At 47.5% G+C, this 22,625-nt stretch overlaps 2 protein-coding genes and 1 pseudogene across 19 annotated transcripts in view; 1 reads left to right on the top strand and 2 right to left on the bottom strand.

Annotated features, from left to right (window-relative positions):
• The window catches only part of TESMIN (testis expressed metallothionein like protein), a 40,114-nt gene extending 34,612 nt beyond the window's left edge, over window positions 1-5,502 (bottom strand). For 8 of the 15 annotated variants that reach the window (XM_081531777.1, XM_081531780.1, XM_081531781.1 and 5 more), the window contains exons 1-2: window positions 5,445-5,502; window positions 4,334-4,849 (exon numbers count right to left, since the gene is read on the bottom strand). In XM_081531777.1, coding sequence (XP_081387903.1) covers window positions 4,334-4,810 — 477 coding nt within the window. In that variant the 5' untranslated portion in view covers window positions 4,811-4,849; window positions 5,445-5,502. Of the gene's footprint in view, window positions 1-4,333; window positions 4,850-5,127 lie in introns of all 15 variants that reach the window. The other 7 variants (XM_081531778.1, XM_081531784.1, XM_081531787.1 and 4 more) reach the window with 2 other exon arrangements.
• A 1,228-nt stretch (window positions 5,503-6,730) lies between these two features.
• On the top strand, window positions 6,731-7,076 carry LOC145522809 (cytochrome c oxidase subunit 7B, mitochondrial pseudogene; annotated as a pseudogene).
• A 1,630-nt stretch (window positions 7,077-8,706) lies between these two features.
• The window catches only part of CPT1A (carnitine palmitoyltransferase 1A), a 59,381-nt gene continuing 45,462 nt past the window's right edge, over window positions 8,707-22,625 (bottom strand). The window contains exons 14-19 of one of the 4 annotated variants that reach the window (XM_081531774.1): window positions 21,989-22,153; window positions 15,680-15,814; window positions 14,769-14,921; window positions 13,134-13,247; window positions 12,710-12,802; window positions 8,707-10,803 (exon numbers count right to left, since the gene is read on the bottom strand). In XM_081531774.1, coding sequence (XP_081387900.1) covers window positions 10,717-10,803; window positions 12,710-12,802; window positions 13,134-13,247; window positions 14,769-14,921; window positions 15,680-15,814; window positions 21,989-22,153 — 747 coding nt within the window. In that variant the 3' untranslated portion in view covers window positions 8,707-10,716. Of the gene's footprint in view, window positions 10,804-12,709; window positions 12,803-13,133; window positions 13,248-14,768; window positions 14,922-15,679; window positions 15,815-17,518; window positions 18,116-21,988; window positions 22,154-22,625 lie in introns of those variants that run through there. The other 3 variants (XM_081531775.1, XR_014066175.1, XM_081531776.1) reach the window with 3 other exon arrangements.

Below are 22,625 nucleotides of genomic sequence, written 5' to 3'. Positions count from 1 at the left end.
ATGTATTATATATAATATAATAATATTATATATAATATAACAGCATATATAAATATAATATATATCTATTTATTATATATATTATATTACATTACATTATATTATTATATATATTATATGATATTACATAATAACATTATATAATATATTACATTATTTATATATTATATAAAATGCATCAATATAAAATATGTATTATATAATAATATATATAATATGTAATGTATATAATATATAAAATACTATATTATATTACATATTATGTATCTAATATATATAATACATATAATATAATGTATATCATAATGATATTATATATTATATAATATTATATGTATATTAAATATAATATATACAATATATAAATAATATTACATATGTTATATAATATATAATATAACATATTTATTCTAATATATTACATTATATATTATATTATATATGTAATATTTATAATTATATTGTATATATAATATATATAAAATATATAAAATCTACATATTATATAAAATGTATATAATAATATAATATGATATAATATATAATACATATAATTTTTAAAAGAAGCACTTTAAAACTATATAATAATATATATAATAATATTTATTATGATATAATATATAATATATATTGTTATATTAATATATTATTATATGTTTTTAAAGTGCTTATTTTTAAAATGTGATAATGTAAGGAGATCATGAAATAGCAGTCAACCCGCTATTTACATGGTCTCTCCCCCTCCTTATCCTCCACGTGCACAGACTGCCTGTTAGAGAGTACCTGTGAATTTTCCCAAAGGCTAGGACACAGATCATAAAGTCCTTCAAAGAAGATGGTGGTTCTAAGGTAACATTCTGAAGACCTTCTGTAAAATCACAACAGAGACAACTATCTTTCAAAGTGTGGGGATTGACTCAGACTTGAAGATCATATAACTTAAAATCTGGGACCCAAACAATTAATTATTTTCATGGACTGGCAAATCCCCTAGCACAGCAGACTAATATCTAGGTATAAATCTTTTAAAAGATATAGGAAAGTTTAGCAATATTTCAAGTTATAGCTTTTTTTAGACATTTCAAATTTTACAGAGATGCAGAATTTTTCAATTTTCTTCTGCTTTCTACTTTGGGGAATTTGTCATGTACACGTCATCAAAGTTTAGAGTTTGGTTTTTAGGGAAGAATAATTTTATTTTTTAAATTTATCAAAGTTTAGATTTAACTTATCTCCCTGTAATTAACAGATACTTCTATAGTAAATACATCAGTTCCTCAACCCCATGCAACTGATACCTGGACTACTTATAGTATAGTAAAACCCTATTTTTACAGAACAGAGGCCAATACGTGGAAATGAATTTCTAGAAAAAGGAAACTGGCAACTGACCCTGAATATTTACTGAAAGATAATTCCATTCTGTTTAAATGATAAACATGTTTGTGTTAAATCTTTTACATTTTATTAATAAATTTGGAAACTTTCAAAATAGAATCACGTGACTCAGATGGTAAAGAATCTGCCTTCAGTGTGGGAGACCTGGGTTCGATCCCTGGGTTGAGAAGATCCCCTGGAGAAAGGCAGGGCAACCCACTTCAGTATTTCTGCCTGGAGAATCCCATGGACAGAGGAGCCTGGTGGGCTACAGTCCAAGGGATCGCAGAATCAGACACAACTGAGTGACTAACATTTGGAATAATTTGTCAATAAAATTTTTAAAAAAAGAAACACCATCCAAGTAGTCCCTCCTTTATTTTGCTAAAGTTGAATTACATTAAAAGAGAATTCACTATTTTGATGAGCTAATTCCCTTCCCGTTCTGGTGAACACTGAGTCCACCTGGCAAAGGAAGGGAACTGTGCTTGGACCAACAGGCAAAAGGTGCTGGGACACAAGTTTGGCCCGGGAGCAAGATGGAATGTCTGACACTTTACGCCATCTGAAAAAGATTCCGAGAAAGACCTCTGCACCGAGTGAAGTCTGGAGGAACAAGGTGTGCTCTCTGGTTTCTCCAGGCCTCAGCCTCTCTTCCCCAACTTTCCTGTGCACTAAGGAGCAGTGATTACACTAAAAGAAAACCAGAAAACAGGAATCTAAGCTCCTGCTGCTATGGTTTATGATATACAAACAAAGGCAGGTTCTAGCCATCTTAATACCAACTTAAAAATGTTCCACACTGGCTTAATTTATAACTTACTAAAATTAGTTAGTGGTTGAATAATCTAATTTTCCAAACTAGATCCTTTTGGGGGGCCAGTACACATTTCCTTGGAAATCCTTTTCTTCCTTTAAAAATTGTTTTTTAGTTTCAGCAAAAACAAAACAGAAAAGGGGAATTCCCTGGTGGTCCTGTGGTTAGGACTCTGTGCTTTCACTACCCAAAGCCCAGGTTCAAAATAAATAGAAAAGAACAAAGCAGAAAATTACCAATGGTTATCCACAGCAAAATAGGGTAGCTGGCTGATAATCAGCATGAATTCATGTAGACTCTGATTTATATTACATACACTTGAGGAACAGCTACTTACTAGCAGAGGGAAGCTCTAACATCATGATTTCACGGCTCACCAAACACAAGTACTAAGTCCTACCTAGCAGTGAGTCCTAGCTGTGGAAATTTCTTAAAGAGATGGGAATACCAAACCACCTTACCTGCCTCCTGAGACATCTGTACGCAGGTCAAGAAGCAACAGAACTGGACATGGAGCAAAAGACTGGTTCCAAATTGGAAAAGGAGTATGTCAAGGCTGTATACTGTCACCCTGCTTATTTAACTTATATAATGTATCATGCGACATGCCAGGCTGGATGAAGCACAAGCTGGGATCAAGACTGCCAGGAGAAATATCAATAACCTCAGATATAGAGATGACACCACCCTTATGGCAGAAAGTGAAGAAGAACTAAAGAGTCTCTTGATGAAAGTGAAAGAGGAGAGTGAAAGAGTTGGCTTAAAGCTCAACATTCAGAAAACTAAGATCATGACATTCAGTCCCATCACTTCAAGGCAAATAGATAAGGAAACAATGGAAACGGTGAGAGACTGTATTTTTTGGACTCCAAAATCACTGCAGATGGTGACTGCAGCCATGAAATTAAAAGACACTTGCTCCTTGGAAGAAAAGCTATGACCAACCTAGACAGCATATTAAAAGGCAAAAAGACATTGCCAACAAAGGTCCATCTAATCAAAGCTATGGTTTTTCCAGTAGTCATGTATAGATGTGAGAGTTGGACTATAAAGAAAGCTCAGCGCTGAAGAATTGATGGTTTTGAACTGTGGTGTTGGAGAAGACTTTTCAGAGTCCCCTGGACTGCAAGGAGATCCAACCAGTCCATCCTAAAGGAAATCAGTCCTGAATATTCATTGGAAGGACTGATGCTGAAGCTGAAACTCCAATACTTTGGCCACCTGATGCAAAGAACTGACTCATTGGAAAAGACCCTGATGCTGGGAAAGATTGAAGGCAGGAGGAGAAGGGGACGAGAGAGAATGAGATGGTTGGATGACATCACCAACTCGATGGACATAAGTTTGAGCAAGCTCCAGGAGTTGATGATGGACAGGGAACCCTGGCGTGCTGCAGTTCATGAGGTCGCAAAGAGCTGGACACGACTGAGTGACTGCTCTGAGCTATGAATTGCAAACCTTATAAATCTAAAGGGGAAAATATGTAAAAGGCCAGTGCATGAAAACTCACACTGCACTTGTTTTCACAGACACTAGGGCTTCTTTCCTAAAGCTGCTTTTAAAACTTTCTAGGGACTTCTCTGGTGATCCAGTGGTTAGGACTCCCACTTCCATAGCAAGGGGCACAGTTTGATTCCTGCCTGCAGAGCTAAAAAAAAAAAAAAATTCTAATTGTGTCCCTCCTCTTTTGTTTTTTAATCCCTGCTGGGTTAGGCCGTGTATTTTTTGTTTTTTAAATATTTATTTGGCTGCACGAGTTCTTAGTTGATGCACGTGGGATCTTCGATCTTCCTTGCAGCATGTGGGATCTTGGGATCTTTGTGGCATGTGGGATCTAGTTCCCTGGCCAACGATTGAACCAAGGTCCCCTGGATTGGGAGTGTGAAGTCTTAGCCACTAGACCACCAGGGAAGTCCCTGAGTCGGGCCAGATCTGACCTAGGGACGAAGGACCTAATTCACCATTAGGGAGGATGCTTGGCTGGCTGATGCATCTCGCTTTAGCAAGGGATGCGCTTTGTTGGGAATGGTGAGTCCAATAGCGATGCTACTGACACAGGAAAAATCGAGGTAAAACCCGGAAGTCCTCTGTCTCTCCTGGGGAAGGGGAGCAGGGGGCCTTGCGCGATGTGGATCTTACTGGAATCACGCGGACACCGGGGTGGGCGGTTCCTTCCCTGGCCCAAGCGCCCAGGGGCACGACGGCAGAGCTCCTGTGCGGGGTGAGCAGGGAGGACAGGAAGTGGACGTTGTAGGCCTGCGGCTGCGGGGCGGCAGGGAGAACGGCATCTTCCAGGGTGTTGAGCTCGGGGAGGTTCGGGTACTCCCCCAGGAGTCCTTCATCTTCGTTCTCATCCACCAGCAGCTCCACTTTGACTTTGCTCTGGCAGTCGCCGCCGAGCGCGGGGTTGAACGCGTGCAGCAGGGGCTCTCTGGGATCCGCGGGGCCCAGGTACGCGTCGTTGAAGACGTGGAAATCGTCTTCCTCGTGCTTTACCACCATGGGAGTTTTCAGCGGAAGGTTTTCGGGAACAAACTGACTCTCGGCGCTGAAGAGGTCTGTCACCATCTCGTCTTCGGGGCTGGACATGCTGCCCAGCAGAGGGGCGTCTTCCATGGCCACTGGGGACGCCGAGGCCCGGGCAACGCCCCGCACCTGCAACGACGCGGCCCGGTCAGCGGCGGCCCCCAAAGGGCCCTGCAGCCATTCCGGGGGGCCCGCGGCTCCTAGCATCTGATCCGGTCGCCCGCCACTCCCAGGATCTGGTCTGGGGGTACCCCTGCCCCCAGGATCTGACCGCCCCCGAGATCTGATCCGGAGGGCCCGCCGCTCCCAGGGGCTAACAAGGAAAGGGTCTTGCGGGATGGCAGGGGCAGGCTCCGCCGTTCCCGAGGGGCCAGCGGGGTCGGGGCCCGCCGCTTCGAGGGACTGGCCTGGGGGTCCCACCGTCCCAGGCGAGGACGACCGGAGAAGGGCTCCCTGCTGGCCCGACGGGCTGATAGGAGCGGTATCCCGCCGCTCCCGGAGGAATCGGAGGCAGGGTCCCGCCGTTCCCCAAGCGGCTGACTTGGAGGTCCCGCCGTCCCTGACAGGGACGCAAGGAGAGGGGCTCCCTCCGGCCCTTCGGGGCTGACTAGGGGCCCACGGTCCCCCTCCCGTCTGCAAGCCCGAGGCCGGGCCCGGGACCGCGGGAAAAGCCGGCGACGGCGCTGGAGGGGTTCCCCGTCAGGTCTCCCCTCAGACGACGCACCTGGGCCCGCGGGAGCTGTCAGAGCACCTAGCGCCAAATGTGAGGGCAGCGCGGGGGCAAGCCTTTGGCCGTTGGGAGGAGGCGGGGCCAGTGAGGGTGGGGCGGGGCCAGTGAGGGTGGGGCGGGGCCAGGGAGGGTGGGGCGGGGCCAGGGAGGGTGGGGCGGGGCCAGGGAGGGTGGGGCGGGGCCAGGGATGGGCGTGGCTCGCAGTGGTGGGCGTGGCCGTGGCGGGACAAGTGGCCTTAGGTGGGGCTGGGTGAGAGGGTGGGGCTGGGTGAGAGGGTGGGGCTGGGTGAGAGGGTGGGGCGGGGAGGGGCCGGGAGGGGCGGGGAGAGGCCCGGGAGGGGGCAGGGAGGGGAGGGGAGGGGCCAGAGGGCGGGGCGGGGTCAGGGAGGGGCGGGGCTCGCGGTGGTGGGCGTGGCCGTGGCTGGACAAGTGGCCTAAGGTGGGGCTGGGTGAGAGGGTGGGACGCGCTGGGGGTGAGGTGTGAAGGCGGGGAGCAGAAGTGAGCGAGGCGGGGCCGGTCAGTGCGAGGGAATAAGCCGGGACTGTGGAAGGGCACGTGGAGGGCTGGAGTGCGGTGTTGGGCTGCGGCCCGGGACCCGCCAGTTGAGGTGGACCAGCAGCTCTAGGCTCGGGTGGGGAAACTGAGGCCAGTCCGGGGCAGTGACTTCAGACCCCTAGACTTCACCACATACCTTTCCGCCCGGCCATAGAACACCGCAAGTGGGTGGAAGGCCAGGGGTCCGCACAGGCAGGTAGGTTCCCGCCCCAGCGTGCACTTGAGGTCCGTGGTGCCGGAGCTCCAGACGAAGACTAGGCGTCCCTCGTGGACATAAGCAACCCAGCATTGATGATGTTCTGGGGAAGAGGGAGGTGGTCAAGACCTACAGCTAACAAACGCAACCACACTAACACAACGCAAACTTAGGGTGGGTGGTGAGCTAACTACGCCTTCTTCATCAAGAAACGAGGTTGCAGGGCGGAGGGCGGGGCGGGGAGAGGAAGGAGAGGGTGGATATACGGAGAGAGTAACATGGAAACATACACGACCGTATGTAAAACAGCCAATGGGAATTTGCCGTAGGCTCAGGGAACTCAAACTGGGCCTGGGTAACAACCTAGAGGGGTGGGATAGGGAGGGATGTCCAAGTGGGAGGCGACACGGGTAAAAACCTGTGGCTGACTCATGTTGATGTCTGGCTGAATTGCACTTTACACAATACTGTAAAGCAATTATCTTTCAATTAAAAATAAATGAATTTATTTTGTTTTTCAGGACTCTGCAAGGGTACTAGACGAGGAATTGCTAGACCAGCAGCTGTAGTTGCCACTCTTTTGTGTTCAACCTCAGGATGTTTCCCGTGGCCAGAAACGCACTAAGTCATCTCAGAGCTCAAAGCATTCAGCAAGCAGTGGCAAGGCAGATCCACCAGAAACGGGCACCTGGTTTCCATGACAAGTATGGCAATGCTGTATTAGCTAGTGGAGCCACTTTCTGTGTTGCTCTATGGGTATATATGGCAACACAAATTGGAATAGAGTAGAACCCATCGCCTGTTGGCAGAGTCACCCCAAAGGAATGTGGAGAACGGTAATCATCCTAGCTGGTTTAATCCTGAATTGTTTCAAAATCAACTCATGATTGATGCCAAGTAAAAGTACTATGTACCCATTAAAGTATGGCATGTTTGAAGAAATAACGTATACTTGAAACCTTCAAAAAAAGTGAATAAATTTAAAAATAATAATAATTTAAAGAAAGGTGAAAGCTTGTCATTTAGGCCTCAGTTCTTTTTTTTTTTTAATGATGAAGTACTTTTATTTATTTTTTAATAAATTTATTTATTTTAGTTGGGGGCTAATTACTTTACAATATTGTAGTAGTTTTTGCCATACATTGACATGAATCAGCCATAGGTTTACATGCGTTCCCCGTCCTGAACTCCCCTCCCACCTCCCTCCCCGTCCCATCCCTCTGCGTCATCCCATTGCCCCAGCCCTGAGCATTTGTCTCATGCATTGAACCTGGAATGGTGTTCTGTTTCACATATGATAATATACATGTTTCAATGCTATTCTCTCAGAACATCCCACCCTCACCTTCTCCCTCAGAGTCCATAAGACTGTTCTATGCATCTGTGTCTCTTATTCTGTCTCGCATATAGGGTTATCATTACCATCTTTCAAATTCCATATATATGCATTAGTATATTGTATTGGTGTTTTTCTTTCTGGCTTACTTCACTCTGTATAATGGGCTCCAGTTTCACCCATCTCAATAGAACTGATTCAAATGTATTCTTTTTAATGGCTGAATAATATTCCATTGTGTATATGTACCACAGCTTCCTTATCCATTCATCTGATGATGGACATCTAGGTTGCTTCCATGTCCTGGCTATTGTAAACAGTGCTGCGATGAACATTGGGGTACAAGTTCTAAATCAGCATCCTTCGCAAGCCAGGTATTCTCACCGCCCACACACACACACACACACACACACACACATCTAGGAACCCCTAAGATCCTTTGAGAGGGTCTCTTGGTTCTTGACTTCCTCCCACTGGAATATGTTTTTAATTGGAGTACAGCTGCTTTACAATGTTGTGTTAGTTTCTGCTGTATAGTGAGAGTGAATCAGCTACTTGTACACATCTATCCCCTTCCTCTCGGACCTTCCTCCCACCCCTACCCCCATCTCACCCGTTCCAGGTCGTCACAGAGCACCCAGCTGAGCTCCCCACACCATTCAGCAGTTCCCACTAGCTGCTTTGCACGTGGCAGTGCACATGCCCATCCCAATCTCCTAATTCATCCCACCCCCCACCCCGTGTCCAAATGTCCCTTCTCTATGTCTGTGTCTCTATTTCTGCAGGCAAGTTCGTCTGTACCATTTCCCATGACAGCCAGAACCTGGCGGGGTTCCCGCTGTATTCCCAGTGCCTAGAACAGAGCTTAGCATACAGTAGGTGCTCAATAAGAGCCTTGGAAAAAATGGAAATTCATTTATTGAGCACCTACTCACTATGTGTCGTGCTGCTCCAGGCCCCGAGGCATGGGAGAAGATGCAAAACGAACACAGAGCGAAACCCACAGCCCTTCTGAGCAGCAGCCCTTCTCCGACACATGCATGAATCTAATGAGGTCCACTCTGCCCAACCCGAGGCCTTTTCTGCATATCTTGGCTGGTCACCTTTGTCCCAAGTGCCTGACCTTTAGCCTCCTTATCAGTATAGCAAAAGAGACAGAAAGCAGTCCTGTGGTTAATATTTTTATTAATGGTAACATTCATACTGCATATCTAAGATTTACATCCAAAAGGGCATCTTCTATTTACATGCAATGGCCAGTCCAAGATAACAAATTCAGACCACAGCTCCGTTAAGACTATGGCTTGTTCCAAATTAAATTAAATACATAATATTCTTACTTCCTGCTTTCAACACGTACAGTACAAACCCAGGCTTCTTCCTTTTAAGGAATATAAAATTGCATTGATGACTGCATGGATTAGTGATGATTACATCTGAAATATTTAAAACCTGAGAGACAAGCCCAAATAGGTTTGAGTGCTAACACGTCTGCCCTTGAATTCACTTGTGAATCATAATACAGACTGGTCAGTGGTCAACAGTGGATGATTTGGGGGCCCTGGCTTCAACTGGAAGCCACACCTGGCTGAGGTGGGGGGGGCTCCCGTATCCCCCGACGCCCCCCTGACTACATACCACAGATGAACAGGGTCTTTTGTTGCTATGGTGGTTAAATGTCCTTTTTTGCTTTTTCGTCTGTTCCCATGTCTGCTTGCTTTTAACAGAAAGAGTCTTTGGCCCATTTAGGTGGGGTTTTACATCACAACATGTACACGAATAAAATATGCTCGTACTCTGCGGCCAGCGCCTTGCTCCTGCTCCATTGGTTCAGCCTCATCACCATATCGGTGGAGTACAGGACTCTTAGAGACACGAGCCCCACCAGAACAGAGTGGTCAGAAAAATAAATACATGATTTAAAAAATGGACAGCTAAGCCTGTCATGACAGCCCAGAGGCAGTGGGTCTATTTCACTCCATGATTCTTTCTGCATTAAATACTGAAGATGATACAGCGTATCATCACGTTTTGGTCAATCACTCGAGCCAGGCACACGCATCGGAAGGGTAGGCTGTGTTAAACTCAGCAGCCCCGTCACCTGCGACATTCTAGGTCACTGAGCTGACCCACCTCCGTCTCCCTGGAAACGGGGTGATCTCCACTCTCACCAGGTGGGATGGCCAACCCGACAGCCTGAGGTTCGCTCTTCTCAAGTTTGTTGCTTCCTCAGTGGCAAGTGCTGTGTTCTCCCTGCTGACGGTTGGGTAAGCGGGAATCTGGAAGCATCTAGGATGTGGGTTCTCCAGACACGCTATCTTCAACCATCACATCCCTTGCTCCCCATTTCTGACACACGCCCACATCTTCTTTCGTAGCTGAACATTCGTGAAGCTTGAGGAAGGCAGTCTGACGGAAGGGAATCCGGCTTACAGCTGCCCTTGTAAGGGGACTGGTCCTTCTGGGACATGGGGGCACCACAGGAAAATTCCTACATAGGGAAATCCACCCAGTAAATTGAGACAGGAGTGAGACACCCACAACTCCACCTAAAGACTTAAACCTCTTATTGGTCTCCCTTACACTTAGGGCCTTCTGTTTTTAAGGCACTGGGTTTTGAAGACTTCGAACACGGAGAGGCAAATGCAGACGACCGAACTACAGTGATAGAGGGACCACAGGACAGAACAGATTCCAAAGCACAAAACTTTTCTTGGTTAGTGCATTGCATGTGCGTCGGCTATTAACTGCTAACATCTGCAACTTAAAAGATGCTTTTCTCTCGGAAGGAAACAATGTGTACACTGCTCTGATAAAATTAAATGCCCGTAAGTACCAGGTGTCCAGTGGCAGCCAAGGAAGTGTGCCGGTCTGTTTCCAGCGAGTATGAAGCCACAACCCCACTCATTCCAAAAATTGTTTGTCCCTTAAGAAATGTAAGGTGATGGGAAGACTTTAGGGGGGACTTCATCCAATGTCCCCCAGGTTAGGAGCTGCTTAGAAGGAGCAGGGTTATACTTCACGGCGTGGAGCCTGCTGTCCTAGAAAAGCAAAAACACCAAACCTTCGCTGGAAGGAAACAAATTTTCATCCTGAAATACAGTCAGGATACAGAGCTATTTTTCATTTGGTTTTTCATCAGAAGAACTTCTTTTCCTTCCTGGAACTGCTAAGAGATTTACTTTTTGGAATTGGGGCTGAACCCAAACAAACTGATGATGTCGGTCATCGCTTCTCTCAGGTTCTTCCCGAAGCGATGTGAATCCTTTCATTTAAGAACAAACAAACAAACAAAAAGAAACAGATTACAACGTGGAATTTTTCACATCTCAAGCCTTTTCACTTGTAATCTGACTCAAAGAACTAACATTCCTTTTTGCCAGTTCTCTAAGCTTTGACTCTGTGATTGAATCATTAAATTACAGAGTCTGCTGAGATGTTAAGGGTTCATAAAGATAACAGCTTACGTGTTTGTGTGGGTGTGTTTTTTTCCTTTTCCATGCTAGGTTATTATTACGAGACACTGACTATAGCTCCCTGTGCTATATAGTATGACCTTGTTGTTTACCTATTTCACATGTGGTTGTATTTGTTGTGAGATCTAAGATGCTTTATTTTTTAAAAAACAATTTATTAAGGGTAGTTTGAACAATACTTGTCTTATTCTTGTCACATAACATTACACAGAGCAAATATAATTTCTATGCCTCTGCTAATTGTCACACACCTTTTGAAGTTTCCATTAGCTTCCAACACCTTATCTTTCATAGTAAAACAGCTTTAACAGTTATTTTTTTAATTTAGTTCTTATTTTATATTGGAGTATAGTTGATTTATAATATTGTGTTAATTCCAGGTGTACAGCAAAGCGATTCAGTTATACATATACATATATATTCATTCTTTTTCAGATTCTTTTCTATATAGGTTATTACACAGTATTGAGTAGAGTTCCCTGTGCTATACAGCAGGTCCTTGTTGATTACCTATTTTATATATAATAGTGTGTATCTGTTAATCCCAAACTCCTAATTTATCCCTCCCCACTCCCTTTCCCCTTTGGTAACCATAAATTTGTTTTCTATGTGAGTCTCTTTCTGTTTTGTAAATAAGTCCACTTGTATCATTTTATTTCTACATATAACCGATAACCATATGATATTTGCCTTTCTCTTGCTTCATCTAGTATGATAATCTCTAGGTCTATCCATGTTGCTGCAAATGGCATTATTTCGTTATTTTTGTGGTTGAGTAATATTCTAGTGGTGTGTATATGTGTGTATGTGTATGTGTGTGTGTGTACGTATATATATCACCTCTTCATCCATTCATCAGTTGATAAACATTCAGGTTGCTTCCATGTCTTGGCTGCTATAAATAGTGCTGCTATGAACACTGGGACGTATGTTATCTTTTTTCCCTAATGTCAATGCATTAGGTAAAACATAATAAGCAAGTGAATGCCAAACGTCTCTGTTAACGGTGAACCTGGCACTGTCAGGCGACGTACAATGTGGAAAGGTGAGAATATAAATAAGGATTACATGTGCCGTGCTAGGAAGGAGGTCACGGGTTCCATTCAGAGAACACCACAGACCACTGCTGCATTACGTGTATGAATTTCTTAGCTCATGCACACAGATCTTGAGTCTACTCTTCAGTGTTTCCCTGTAAGTGACCCTGCTCAGTCACTTCAGTCGTGTCCGACTCTGCGATCCCATGGACTGTAGCCCGCTAGGCTCCTCTGTCCATGGGATTCTCCAGGCAAGAACAATGGAGTGGGTTGCCATTTCCTCCTCCAGGGGATCTTCCCAACCCAGAGATCTAACCAACGTCTCTTACATCTCCTGCATTGGCAGGCGGCTTCCTTACCACTAGCGCCACTGGTGGGAAGCCAACCATTCAATGTTACAGAGAGTCTAAAAGTTGTAGAAGCACTCCAACATTAAGATTTGAAACCACGGCTACCAGCAAAGATGAAGACTTGCAACCAAATAAGATGGATCCCTTTAAAACTGTTAAAAGCCTTGTTTTGAAAACATCCCAACCAAGGAAGAGTATATAACTGAATTGAAATTTTCTGTCAAATCAGGGATGTGCCCCCCACCCACCCCCTTCAAAAGAAAATTGTACAAATACTCCATCCTGGAAGGGGGGACTTTTGTACTTACCGTCTCAGGACAGGAGAACTTGGAGGATATATGGAAACTGATGAGGTCCTCACCGACGAGAATATACGACACCCCATAGCCGTCATCAGCAACCTATAGAAGAGCACGTTCAAACTGAACTTGGGGGGAATTCCCTGGCGGTCCAGTGTTTAGGGCTCCGCACATCCACTGCAGGGGACATGGGTTCGATCCCTGGCCGGGGAACTAAGATCTCACATACCATGTGACATGGTGAATGAATGAATCAACAGAACGGTGGAAATGTGGCCACAGGCAAAGGGGATTTGGACCTTAATGAGATTGCCACTCATACTGGCATGAATAACCAGTAGAAGCTCCTTCAGGGCGGGGCAGTTATAGCTGAGACAGGCCCGTCCTGCCCCAGCGCTTGCTGCTTTGTGAACTCAGATGCCCGGCCACTTACCGGCCCAAAGCCCCCTCCGCTCGACACGTAGTCTGGATTCCTATCCAAATTGAACAGCTCCACCTGCTGTGGAGGGGTCTGGCTGGTGGATAACCTCCAAGGCTCAGATAGGACCTGGGGAGTTAAACAAGGCGATGTTCTAATGACACTTCCCAGCTCCATCCTCTTCCGTCCCCAAGGAGCCCAGGAGATGAGGAAAGGTTTGCTTGGTGTTTGGACTGTTTCAGACACCAGAAGGCTATGTCCCTGGGGGCCTTGCTGACTCTCGGGGCAGGGCTTCCTTGGAGAGGGATGGAGCAGATGAGGACACCTGGACTAGAGAGGCAGACACTGGCTGACGACGGGGTCTTGGGCAGAAAAGGTGGCAGATACACGGAGTAAGATTTGGAATGGAGCGGCTGTGGTCTGGAGCAGACTGGTACCAGGTCCCCTAAGCTGAGGGTCAAACTTCCAGGAATTTTCCAAGCTGCCTGTTAAACACAGCCACTGTTAAAAAAGTAAATTTTATAAACATAAAACTAAAGCCACTATATTAAAAATGGAAGAAGTAAATACTCAGAGCTCAGGACTTCCCTGGCTGTACAATGGTTATGACCCTGGGCTCCCACTGCAGGAAGCACAGGTTTCAATTCCTGGACAGAGCACTACATCCCACATGCTCTGCAGGGTGGTCAAAAAAAAGAAAAAAAAAAACCCTCAGAGCTCATCAGTTCAGTTCAGTTCAGTCGCTCAGTCATGTCCAACTCTTTGTGACCCCATGGACAGCAGCACACCAGGCCTTCTTGTCCATCAGCTCCTGGAGCTTATTCAAACTCATGTCCATTGAGTCGGTGATGCCATCCAACCATCTCATCTTCTGTCGTCCCCTTCTCCTCCTGCCTTCAATCATTCCCAGCATCAGGGTCTTTACAAATGAGGTCAGTTCTTTGCATCAGGTGGCCAAAGTGTTGGAGTTTCAGCTTTAGCATCAGTCCTTCAGAGCTCATCACTTGATAATTATTTTAGTATAAGCATGATTTTTCCAGTAGTCATGTACAGATGTGAGAGCTAGACCTTAAAGAAGACTTTGCACTGAAGAATTGATGCTTTCGAACTGTGGTGTTGGAGAAGACTTTTGAGAGTCCCCTGGACTGCAAGGAGATCAAACCAGTCAATCCTAAAGGAAATCAACCCTGAATATTCACTGGAGGGACTGATGCTGAAGTTCCAATACTTTGGCTACCTAGTGTGAAAAGCTGACTCAATCAATGAAGGAGACCCTGATGCTGGGAAAGATTGAGGGCAGGAGGAAAAGGGGGCAACAGAGGACGAGATGGTTGGATGGCATCAGCTACTCAATGGACGTGAGTTTGAGCAAGCTCTGGGACACAGTGGAGGACAGAGGAGCCTGGTGTGCTGTAGTCCACGGGGTTGCAAGGAGTCAGACGTGACTTTGCGACTAAACAACAATGGCACGTCAGGCGTTGAAGAAATGTGGCTCAGATTTTCTAGCGTGAGGACCGCTAAGCCCTGGAACCCATCAATAGGCCAGTTCTGACTGGCAAAGCTGCACTAAGTTTTACTAAGTTTTCTCCTAAGATTGACTAAGTTTGGTTTAGCCAAGAAAGCCAAGTGGGCTGCACAGAAGGGCCTCACCTCCTTCAGGAAAGGGGAGTCGACTGCGAGGTACTTGGACACCACGTAGAGGCAGAAGAGGTGGCGGTCGATCCCCGCGCCGGTCATCGCCAGGCGGTACAGATGCTGATGCTTCTCAGACGCGATCTTGAACAACTTGAGCTTCTGTTCAACCTGAAACAACAGAGGACGGGCGGTTTCAAGTCGTGCAGCACCGTCTAAGCTCCAAGACGACGGTCACAGGCGCTTCTCCCCAGTGGTCCGACAGGGTGCTGGGACAGCAGGTCGCTGGTGGGGCGGGCAGGTGGTCTGGGTGGTTGCCAAGGCAACCTGACCAGAAACGCCCCTGCCCCAGATTCCCGCTGCGAGGCTGTGGAGGGGACAGGGTGTTGGAGAGGCAGTTTGGGGATCCTGTGTGCAGCCCTCTTCTGCCTCTCCGTGGTGTCCAAGGACCTCGCAGTCGACTCCAGCTGTGCGCCGCTCTGATTTAAAGACTCTGAGGGGGCCCTCCCTGGGGGTCCAGTGGCTATGAGTTTCCCATGCATAGAGCCCAGGTTTGATCCCTGGTCCGGGAAGTAGATCCCACATGCCACAAATAAAGATCTCGCATGATTCAACTAAGACCTGGCACAGCCAAATAATAAATAAATATTAAAAGACTCCTATGAAGTATAACCTCACCGGCAGAGGTTACAGAATAACAGGATGGATGCACGCATGGACCTTTGTGTCTGTCTAGATGGTTGCCTTTAATACTCTCTGTCCTCCCGAGACGGGTGGAGGGAAGGAAGCAGATGCTGGACATGGACTCGGTGGAGAAGTATGCATGGGATTTAATCAGGGAAGCCTGCATGTCAACCTTGGGTGTCATCCTCTGAACAGCAGAGACGGCCCCTTGGGGGCTGTTCTCCTCCTGGCCCGGCAAAACCTACCGTCTGTGTGGGGTCCACCATGGCCAGCACGAAGTTGCAGGACTCAGTAGTGCAGGAACGCACGGTCTCTGTTCTGCCCTCTCGGAAGAGCCGGGTCATGGAGGCCTCGTAGGTGAGGGAAAATTTACCCATGTCCTGGGAAAGGAGAAATATTTTAACACAAGGCTGGGTGTGTTGACAAAGACATAAGAGGGGAATGGTTCAAGTCAGCCGAGAAAAGCAGACATCATCATCAGAGGCAATTTTTAGTCACTGTCAGTTTTTACACGGGCTTATGCAGCACGCAGGTGGAAACGTTACTAGCCTTGAAAGGGGTGGGAGGGTCCAGGTTACCGGGTCCAGATGCGGCTGGTGCCATGACCCAGTTTCCGGATCTCACACACCTGCCCGAGTGCAGACGTGGTTTTAGGAAAAATACGGTACAGGACCGGTAGGGCACGCAGGAGCTGGGAATTACTTAACTCTAGGTCAGGAAGGTCCTCCTCCGAGGGGGCGGGAAGTGGGTGGGTGGCTAGTGCCTGCAGCACAGAGAGTCCCCCACCCCCACCATTAGACAAGAGGGAGAGAAAGCAGGAGGGAACGGCTGTGCAGGGCTGGCAGACGCTGAGGGGAGCAGACGGGGGTCTTTTTACAACATCCCCTTTCTTGGTGAAATAAGGAAGTTCACCTCCTAAGAGGGAGAGTATGAAGGGGAGGTGCCGGGAGTCAGCAAAGGGGTGTGACACAGGCTCTGGGGGCGTAGAGAGTGGGTGGTCTGGGACCCCCGGAGTCAGGGCTCACGTGTTAAGAAAGACGAGCTGCGGTTTGGGGGGGTTTTCTCAGGCCGTGTCGGCTTCTCAGTGCAGCATCAAAGCAGGTAGACGCTGGACTGACCCGGGGGTGTGTCCGCTGTGCTTGGGGCTCTAGGGCAGAGTTCGGGGTGATAGCAACAGGCTGTGGAGTCTAAGCCCGAGAGGCAAAAAGGGAGGCGAGATGATGGGTAGAGGGCAGGGTGGGATGGAGACTGCGATGAGGAATGCTGGTGTCAGGGACCAGAAGGGAGACGGGGTGATGGGAAGAGCTGGGACCCTGCAGGTGACGTGTGGACGGTTGAGCAAGGGCCTGAGACAGCGGCCGGGCATGACAAGGAGAGGAACAGGTCCACGGGAGCTCGGGGCGGCCCACCACCTGTGCTGCGGGCGGAGACCACCTGCAAAGCCCCAGCTCGAAGACGACCAGGTTCCCCGTGCGGACGGGAAAGTGCGGACGGGCAGCAGAATGTGGACCCGGGTTATTTCTGACCAGACAACGTCCCTCTGGGCATTTGGGTCCTGGTGGCCCCAGGGTGACAGGGGACACCTGCAATAGGCCGATACTGTTCATTTAGGAGCTGGCAAGGCTGAACTTCTGGGGTGCAGTCCAGACCCACGAGCAGCCTGCTGGGTGGGCTCTTTACCCCCAAGGCTGGCCGGCTGACTTAACACTGGCCGTCCCCACCACCCTGCGTGGTCAGGGAGGAAGCCAGCTGGCCATGGGTTCTGAGTGCCATCCCAGCCTCTGGTGGGCACCCCCCGCCCCCAGCACAAAGACCTGCCAGCTCCTAATCTACTCATCCTTTACCACACTGGCTATTAAATTTCCCTTGGATGGGGTCTGAGAGGTTCTAACCCTCATCTGGCCTACAGAGCCTATCTAAGGTCATTTTATCAAATATGCCTCTCAGAGAATTCCCTATAGGAGGGGAGCTTACTACGGGGAGCTTTCCCAGGGTCTTATCATAAAGCACTGGGGAGCCTGGAAGGAAGGAGGGGATGAGGAGAAAGTATAAACGTGCTATTTTAGTCATTTAATACAGGTTAACTTGGGGTATATGATGCAACGATTTATTTGAAGTCAACTTTCCAACATCAAACTTTAACCGTGTAAGTGGTCAGTGCAATCATGCATTACACCCACAATTTTTTAATGATCATCTAAAAACCTTATGGTCGATGAACTGAATATTAGTGTACTCAGACCCCAAGCCGGGTTATGGCTACACCCACTTAACCTGCTATGACCAGCCACCATCTCACCATCGGGAGAGCGGCCATCGCCAAAACATCTCCAGTGTCTAACCAGCAGGATCAAAAGACAAAGTCTATAAAGATATTAACACACACGGCGTGAGAACACAAACCTTTTGCATACTTGGATCGCTGCCCTGGAGCTAACTGTTGGGATTGGTGGCATTTGGGGGGATCTTTCACCTCTGTTTTCCAAGTGAGAAATAAATATGACCCCAAAACAGGAAGCCAGTAGCTATAGCCTAGAATTATGACTACGGCCCAAGGTCTTCATTAAATCAATTGCTCAGCATGTATTTACTGATGCCTCTTCCGCAGCGGCTATCACGTCCCTGGCACGGGGATGCAGTGGCGAAGGAGACAGATCACATCCCTGCCCATCTCCGACGTTCTAGTGGGAGAGACGGACACACACCTGACGTCGTGGAGTGACAGGTGCAATGCACAGAAGGAACACACAGTCGGGGAAGGGGGTGATGGGGAGGAGGGTTATTTATTTGTTTTTAACTTTTTTTAGTTTTTGGCCGTGCTGCACAGCATGTGGGATCTTTCTTCCCAGACCAGGGCTCAAACCCGAGCCGCTTGCTTTGGAAGTACAGTCTTAATCGCTGCATCACCAGGGAAATCCCAGTAGGGCTCTTTTAAATAGGAGATCTAAGCAACCCCACCTTGACCTGGGAGGTAGTGAGGACTTCCCTGGCAGCCCAGAAGTTAAGACTCAGTGCTTCCAATGCAGGGCATGCAGGTTATGTCCCTGGTCAGAGAACTAAGATCCCATATGATGCAATGCCAAAAAACTATTAAAAAAAAAAATCTGGGAGTTATTAATTGCCAGTGCAGAGCAAGTGCAAATGTCCTGTGGTAGAAACGAGCCCAGCACATTCAAAGGCAGCAAAAGGAGAGAACAAGGCCCAGAGCAGCACCGGAGAAGGTCAGTATAAGGACCAGATCAAGGGTGACTAACCCTGGGGATGTGTAAACTTGGATGGAAAATACGCACACTTTTTAAATTTCACATAGTGAAATTAAACCACAAAGTGAAATACAGCACTTAGAAGCACAGGCAACAAATCACAGGAGGTTTGAGCAGTGCCTGTGATGCTGAATAGAAAAAAATCATAGCTATTTACACATCAAATTATGGTGGCTCAGTGGTAAAGAATCTGCCTGCACTGTGGCAGACCTGGGTTCAATCTTGCGTTGGGAAGATCCCGTGGAGGAGGGCATGGCAACCCACTCCAGTTTCTCGCCTGGAGACAGAGTCCCCATGGACAGAGGAACCTGGAGGGCTACAGTCCAAAGGGTCACAAAGAGTCGGACACGACTGGGCGACTAAGCACGCAGCATGTGGTTATTACAGATATCCCTAAACAGCATCTAAGCTTATCACTGCTTCAGAGTTAAAGGCACTTATCAGACCTGCTGCTTGAAAGTCAGTGCATGAAGAATTACATCTAGGGCTTCCCTGGTGACTCAGTGGTAAAGAATCCCCCTGCCAGTGCAGGAGACACGGGTTCGATCCCCGATCCAGGAAGATCCCACATGCTGTGGAGCCACTAAGCCCGTGCGTCACAACTACTGAGCTTGTGCTCTAGAGCTTGTGAGTCACAACTACTGCGCCTACATGTGGCAACTACTGAAGCCCTGGTGCCCTGGAGGCCACGCTACCAGCTAGAGAGCAGCCTCCGCTTGCTATAACTAGAGAAGAGCCCACGCAGCAAAGACTCAGCACAGCCAAAAATAATAAAAGAAATAACATTGTATCTAAAAAAAGAATCACATCTCCTATACCACAAAAGGACGCTTACTATTTTGACACCTGAATGTTAATTAACTGGTTACTTTTGTAACCCTGTGTATTTCATCTTATGCTTTCTAAACATTACTCAGAGAAGGGATCCCCAAGGCTTTCTCCAACTGCCCAATGGGTCCAGGGCACAAAGAAGGTTAAGTGGCTGGAGCAGAACTGCCCCCCCCAGGGCCACCCAGAACATCTGGATTTGTGCAGGAGCCCCCATGAGGCCCTCTAGCCCAGAGCTGGGCAGAGACGGGTCTGATTGTGAGTGCCACAGAGAAGTCTGTTCCTAATAGAGCTGGCCTTCCAACAAGCATGCAAGAAAGAACTTTTGAACAGAGGAGTCTGCTTTAAACTATTAATAGACTTCAGTCGTTCATTTTTAATAGACTGAGTGCCACGTGAAGAACTGATAGAGAGGTGGGGGCCAAGAATGAAATTCTGGCTGTTTCTAGCCAGAACGCAAAGAATAAATATAACTGATTGGGCTATTACAACAAATAATCAGTGTCAAATAAACAAATCAGTTACATGATTCCATGGAACTATTCTGGCACCAAAACTCTACTGTGTTAATTACTATAAGCTTCCGATTTCTATATTTTCAGCTTCGAAAGAGCAAGTCTCCACCTCACCCTGCCCCATCTCCACCTGACAACCTTTCCTTTTCAAAATATTACTGGTTATTCTCAAACCTTACCCCTCCATTTGAACTTGAAGGTAAACCAGCCCAGCCCTTCTCCTAAAACCTTCTGCAGACCTCTGACGATGCTCACAGTGCTTGTGTGAACCAGGAATACTCATCTCGAAGGTGCTGAGCCCTTCTGTCCAAAATCACAGACTTCCCTCCCTCTCCAAGGGCCCATTCCTTCTCCTAGGCTCCGGGTCTTTTTCCCAAAGGTCCTGTCTGCTTTATAAACAGAGGCTTGGGGAATCCTAGGTTTTTGCTTCTAGTTTGTATCACATTTTCATACCATGTTTCCTGCTTGACTATCACAGCTATAAGACAAAGATGCTGGCCTTTGTATAATTCAGACCTCCTTACTGAGCACGCTTCCTAACCATAAAAGCTTTCTCATCTGTTCCATCTTCTGAGCAGATGTGCGAATATTTCTTCTGCCTGGTGATCCTGTTGACTGCACTCAGGCCCTTTCATGCAAAGACATTCAAGAACAGCCCCTGGAGGTAGCTTCATCCTTCCTGCTTTAATGGGGCTGCCTCCACACTCCACTTTTAAGAGGAAGACCCTGGCTGCTGGCACATGATGTGACTGTGTGAAGGAGATAGCCCCTATGCTAAGAGTTACTGCGTAGGGATGCTCCAATATGAATGCCTTGTCAGCATCTGTCAAAATGACTGGCTTCTTCTCTGAGCTTGTAACATGATTAAATCTATTATTTTATTAAAGCAAACCATCCTCCTGCCACTGGTGTTAGCTATTGCTGGCTGCTGTATTTTCCCTACACTGATTGATGCTATTTGCTATTACCTTACTTAGACTTTTTGCATTTGCATTTGTGAGCAAAACTGGTCTGTGGCTGTCTTTTTCCGTGCATCCGTCAGCTGTATTCGAGTCGATTTGAAGTACGGTTGTGGCCCATCAGTTGTCATTTATCTGACACTAACACTGCCTCTTGTGCTGCTCTGCATCTGTTGATCCTCCTGGCCTGAGTTACAGAGGAGTTGAAGCTACAGGCTTCCCCCGGGACCCACTCCCGACTCCAGGATCACCTTGGCAGCTGGTCAGCTCGCCTCTTGGAGTGAACCCTGATTTTCTCAACCAGTAAAATGGCCAACTATAGAGACTTCCTAGTGGGGAGACTGTGAGAGCTATGTGTGTAGAGCACTGAGACCAGTGAGTGGCACAAAGCAAAATTCACATAGCAGAACCACTATCCAGAAATGCTGCCCTGCATCTGTGCACAACCCTCAAGCTTTGAAGATAGAAATTCTCCATTAAAACCAGGACATATCTTGACCCAATGCCACAAGGACTTCCACTGCCCCTGGAAACCAGGGCCACTCTTTCAGGGTGGAATGCTCCTTCCAATGGAAAAAGAGTCCCACTGAGGTCCTCCAGGGCCCTGGAAACACCACAAGCTTCTGCGCGTACAGGGACCCCACCCATCCCAGAATACCTCCCATGAGGCTGGTGTATCCCCTCCTATGGAAGAGGATGTCAATGGTCAGAGACCCCTAGTCACCTGCCCTAAGTAGTTCTGCTTTTCCAAATCCTAGGATTGGGAGCTTACATGTCTAATTCCTGCTTTGTAGAATGAGATCTCACTTGCCTTCCACACATCCCCACATTCTCCCTCTCCTCCTGTGTGAAGCGGGAACCCACTGCTGTCCCAGGCACGTCTAGGTCCCATGACGGGTCTTCCTCTACTCACTGGGTGGGCATCCTTGGGCCTGCGCTCAGGGCCCCCAGGAGTGCTCAGGACAAAAAGCCCAGCTGGGGGGTCTCACCTTGTAATGAGCCAGCTGGAGGGAGAGCTGCACGAAGGCGTCCGGGCTGGTTCTACATTTCTTGATCAGCCCTTTACCGAAAGTGCGGAATGGGAAGGAGTGGAAATCCACGTCGTTGGCCAGGAGGTTGGCGCTGCTCAGTGAAGTCTCAATGACCTCCTGACACTTGGGGGAAAAAGGAGAAAAGCCTTCACTTAATGGGAGGGGAAGTTCTGACAAATACTCTGAAGAAAACGCAAGCTGGCTTTCAGCACAGCTAACAGACAGGCTTGTTTGGAAATACATACATCACGTTTACTTCTTGGTTTTTTCCAATCTTTCTAACCCAAGAGTCTCAGTAAGTTGGTAACTTGGCACTACCCCTCACCCCCCAAACAGCAATGGGGTGGCCCACACAGGAGGAACTCCTGGTCCCAATGGGACTCCCAGAGGGCATTTCAAAGAGTCACAGGTTTTGTTTCATGAGATCCACTCTTGTTATATGCTAGCCATTGAGGGACCAGTTTAAAAAAAAAAATGGACTGGGACTTCCCTGGTGGTGCAGTGGTTAAGACTCTGTGCCTCCACCGTAGGGGGTGCAAGCTTGATTCCTGGTTGGGGAACTAGGATCCCACATACTGCTTGGCACAGCCAAAGA

The sequence above is a fragment of the Giraffa tippelskirchi genome, chromosome 10, assembly GCF_054371585.1.
Source record: "Giraffa tippelskirchi isolate mGirTip1 chromosome 10, T2T-mGirTip1v1.2.pri, whole genome shotgun sequence".
Lineage (NCBI taxonomy): Eukaryota > Metazoa > Chordata > Mammalia > Artiodactyla > Giraffidae > Giraffa > Giraffa tippelskirchi.
Note: the sequence above shows the minus strand (reverse complement) of the source record. Positions and strands in the feature narration are given on the sequence as shown.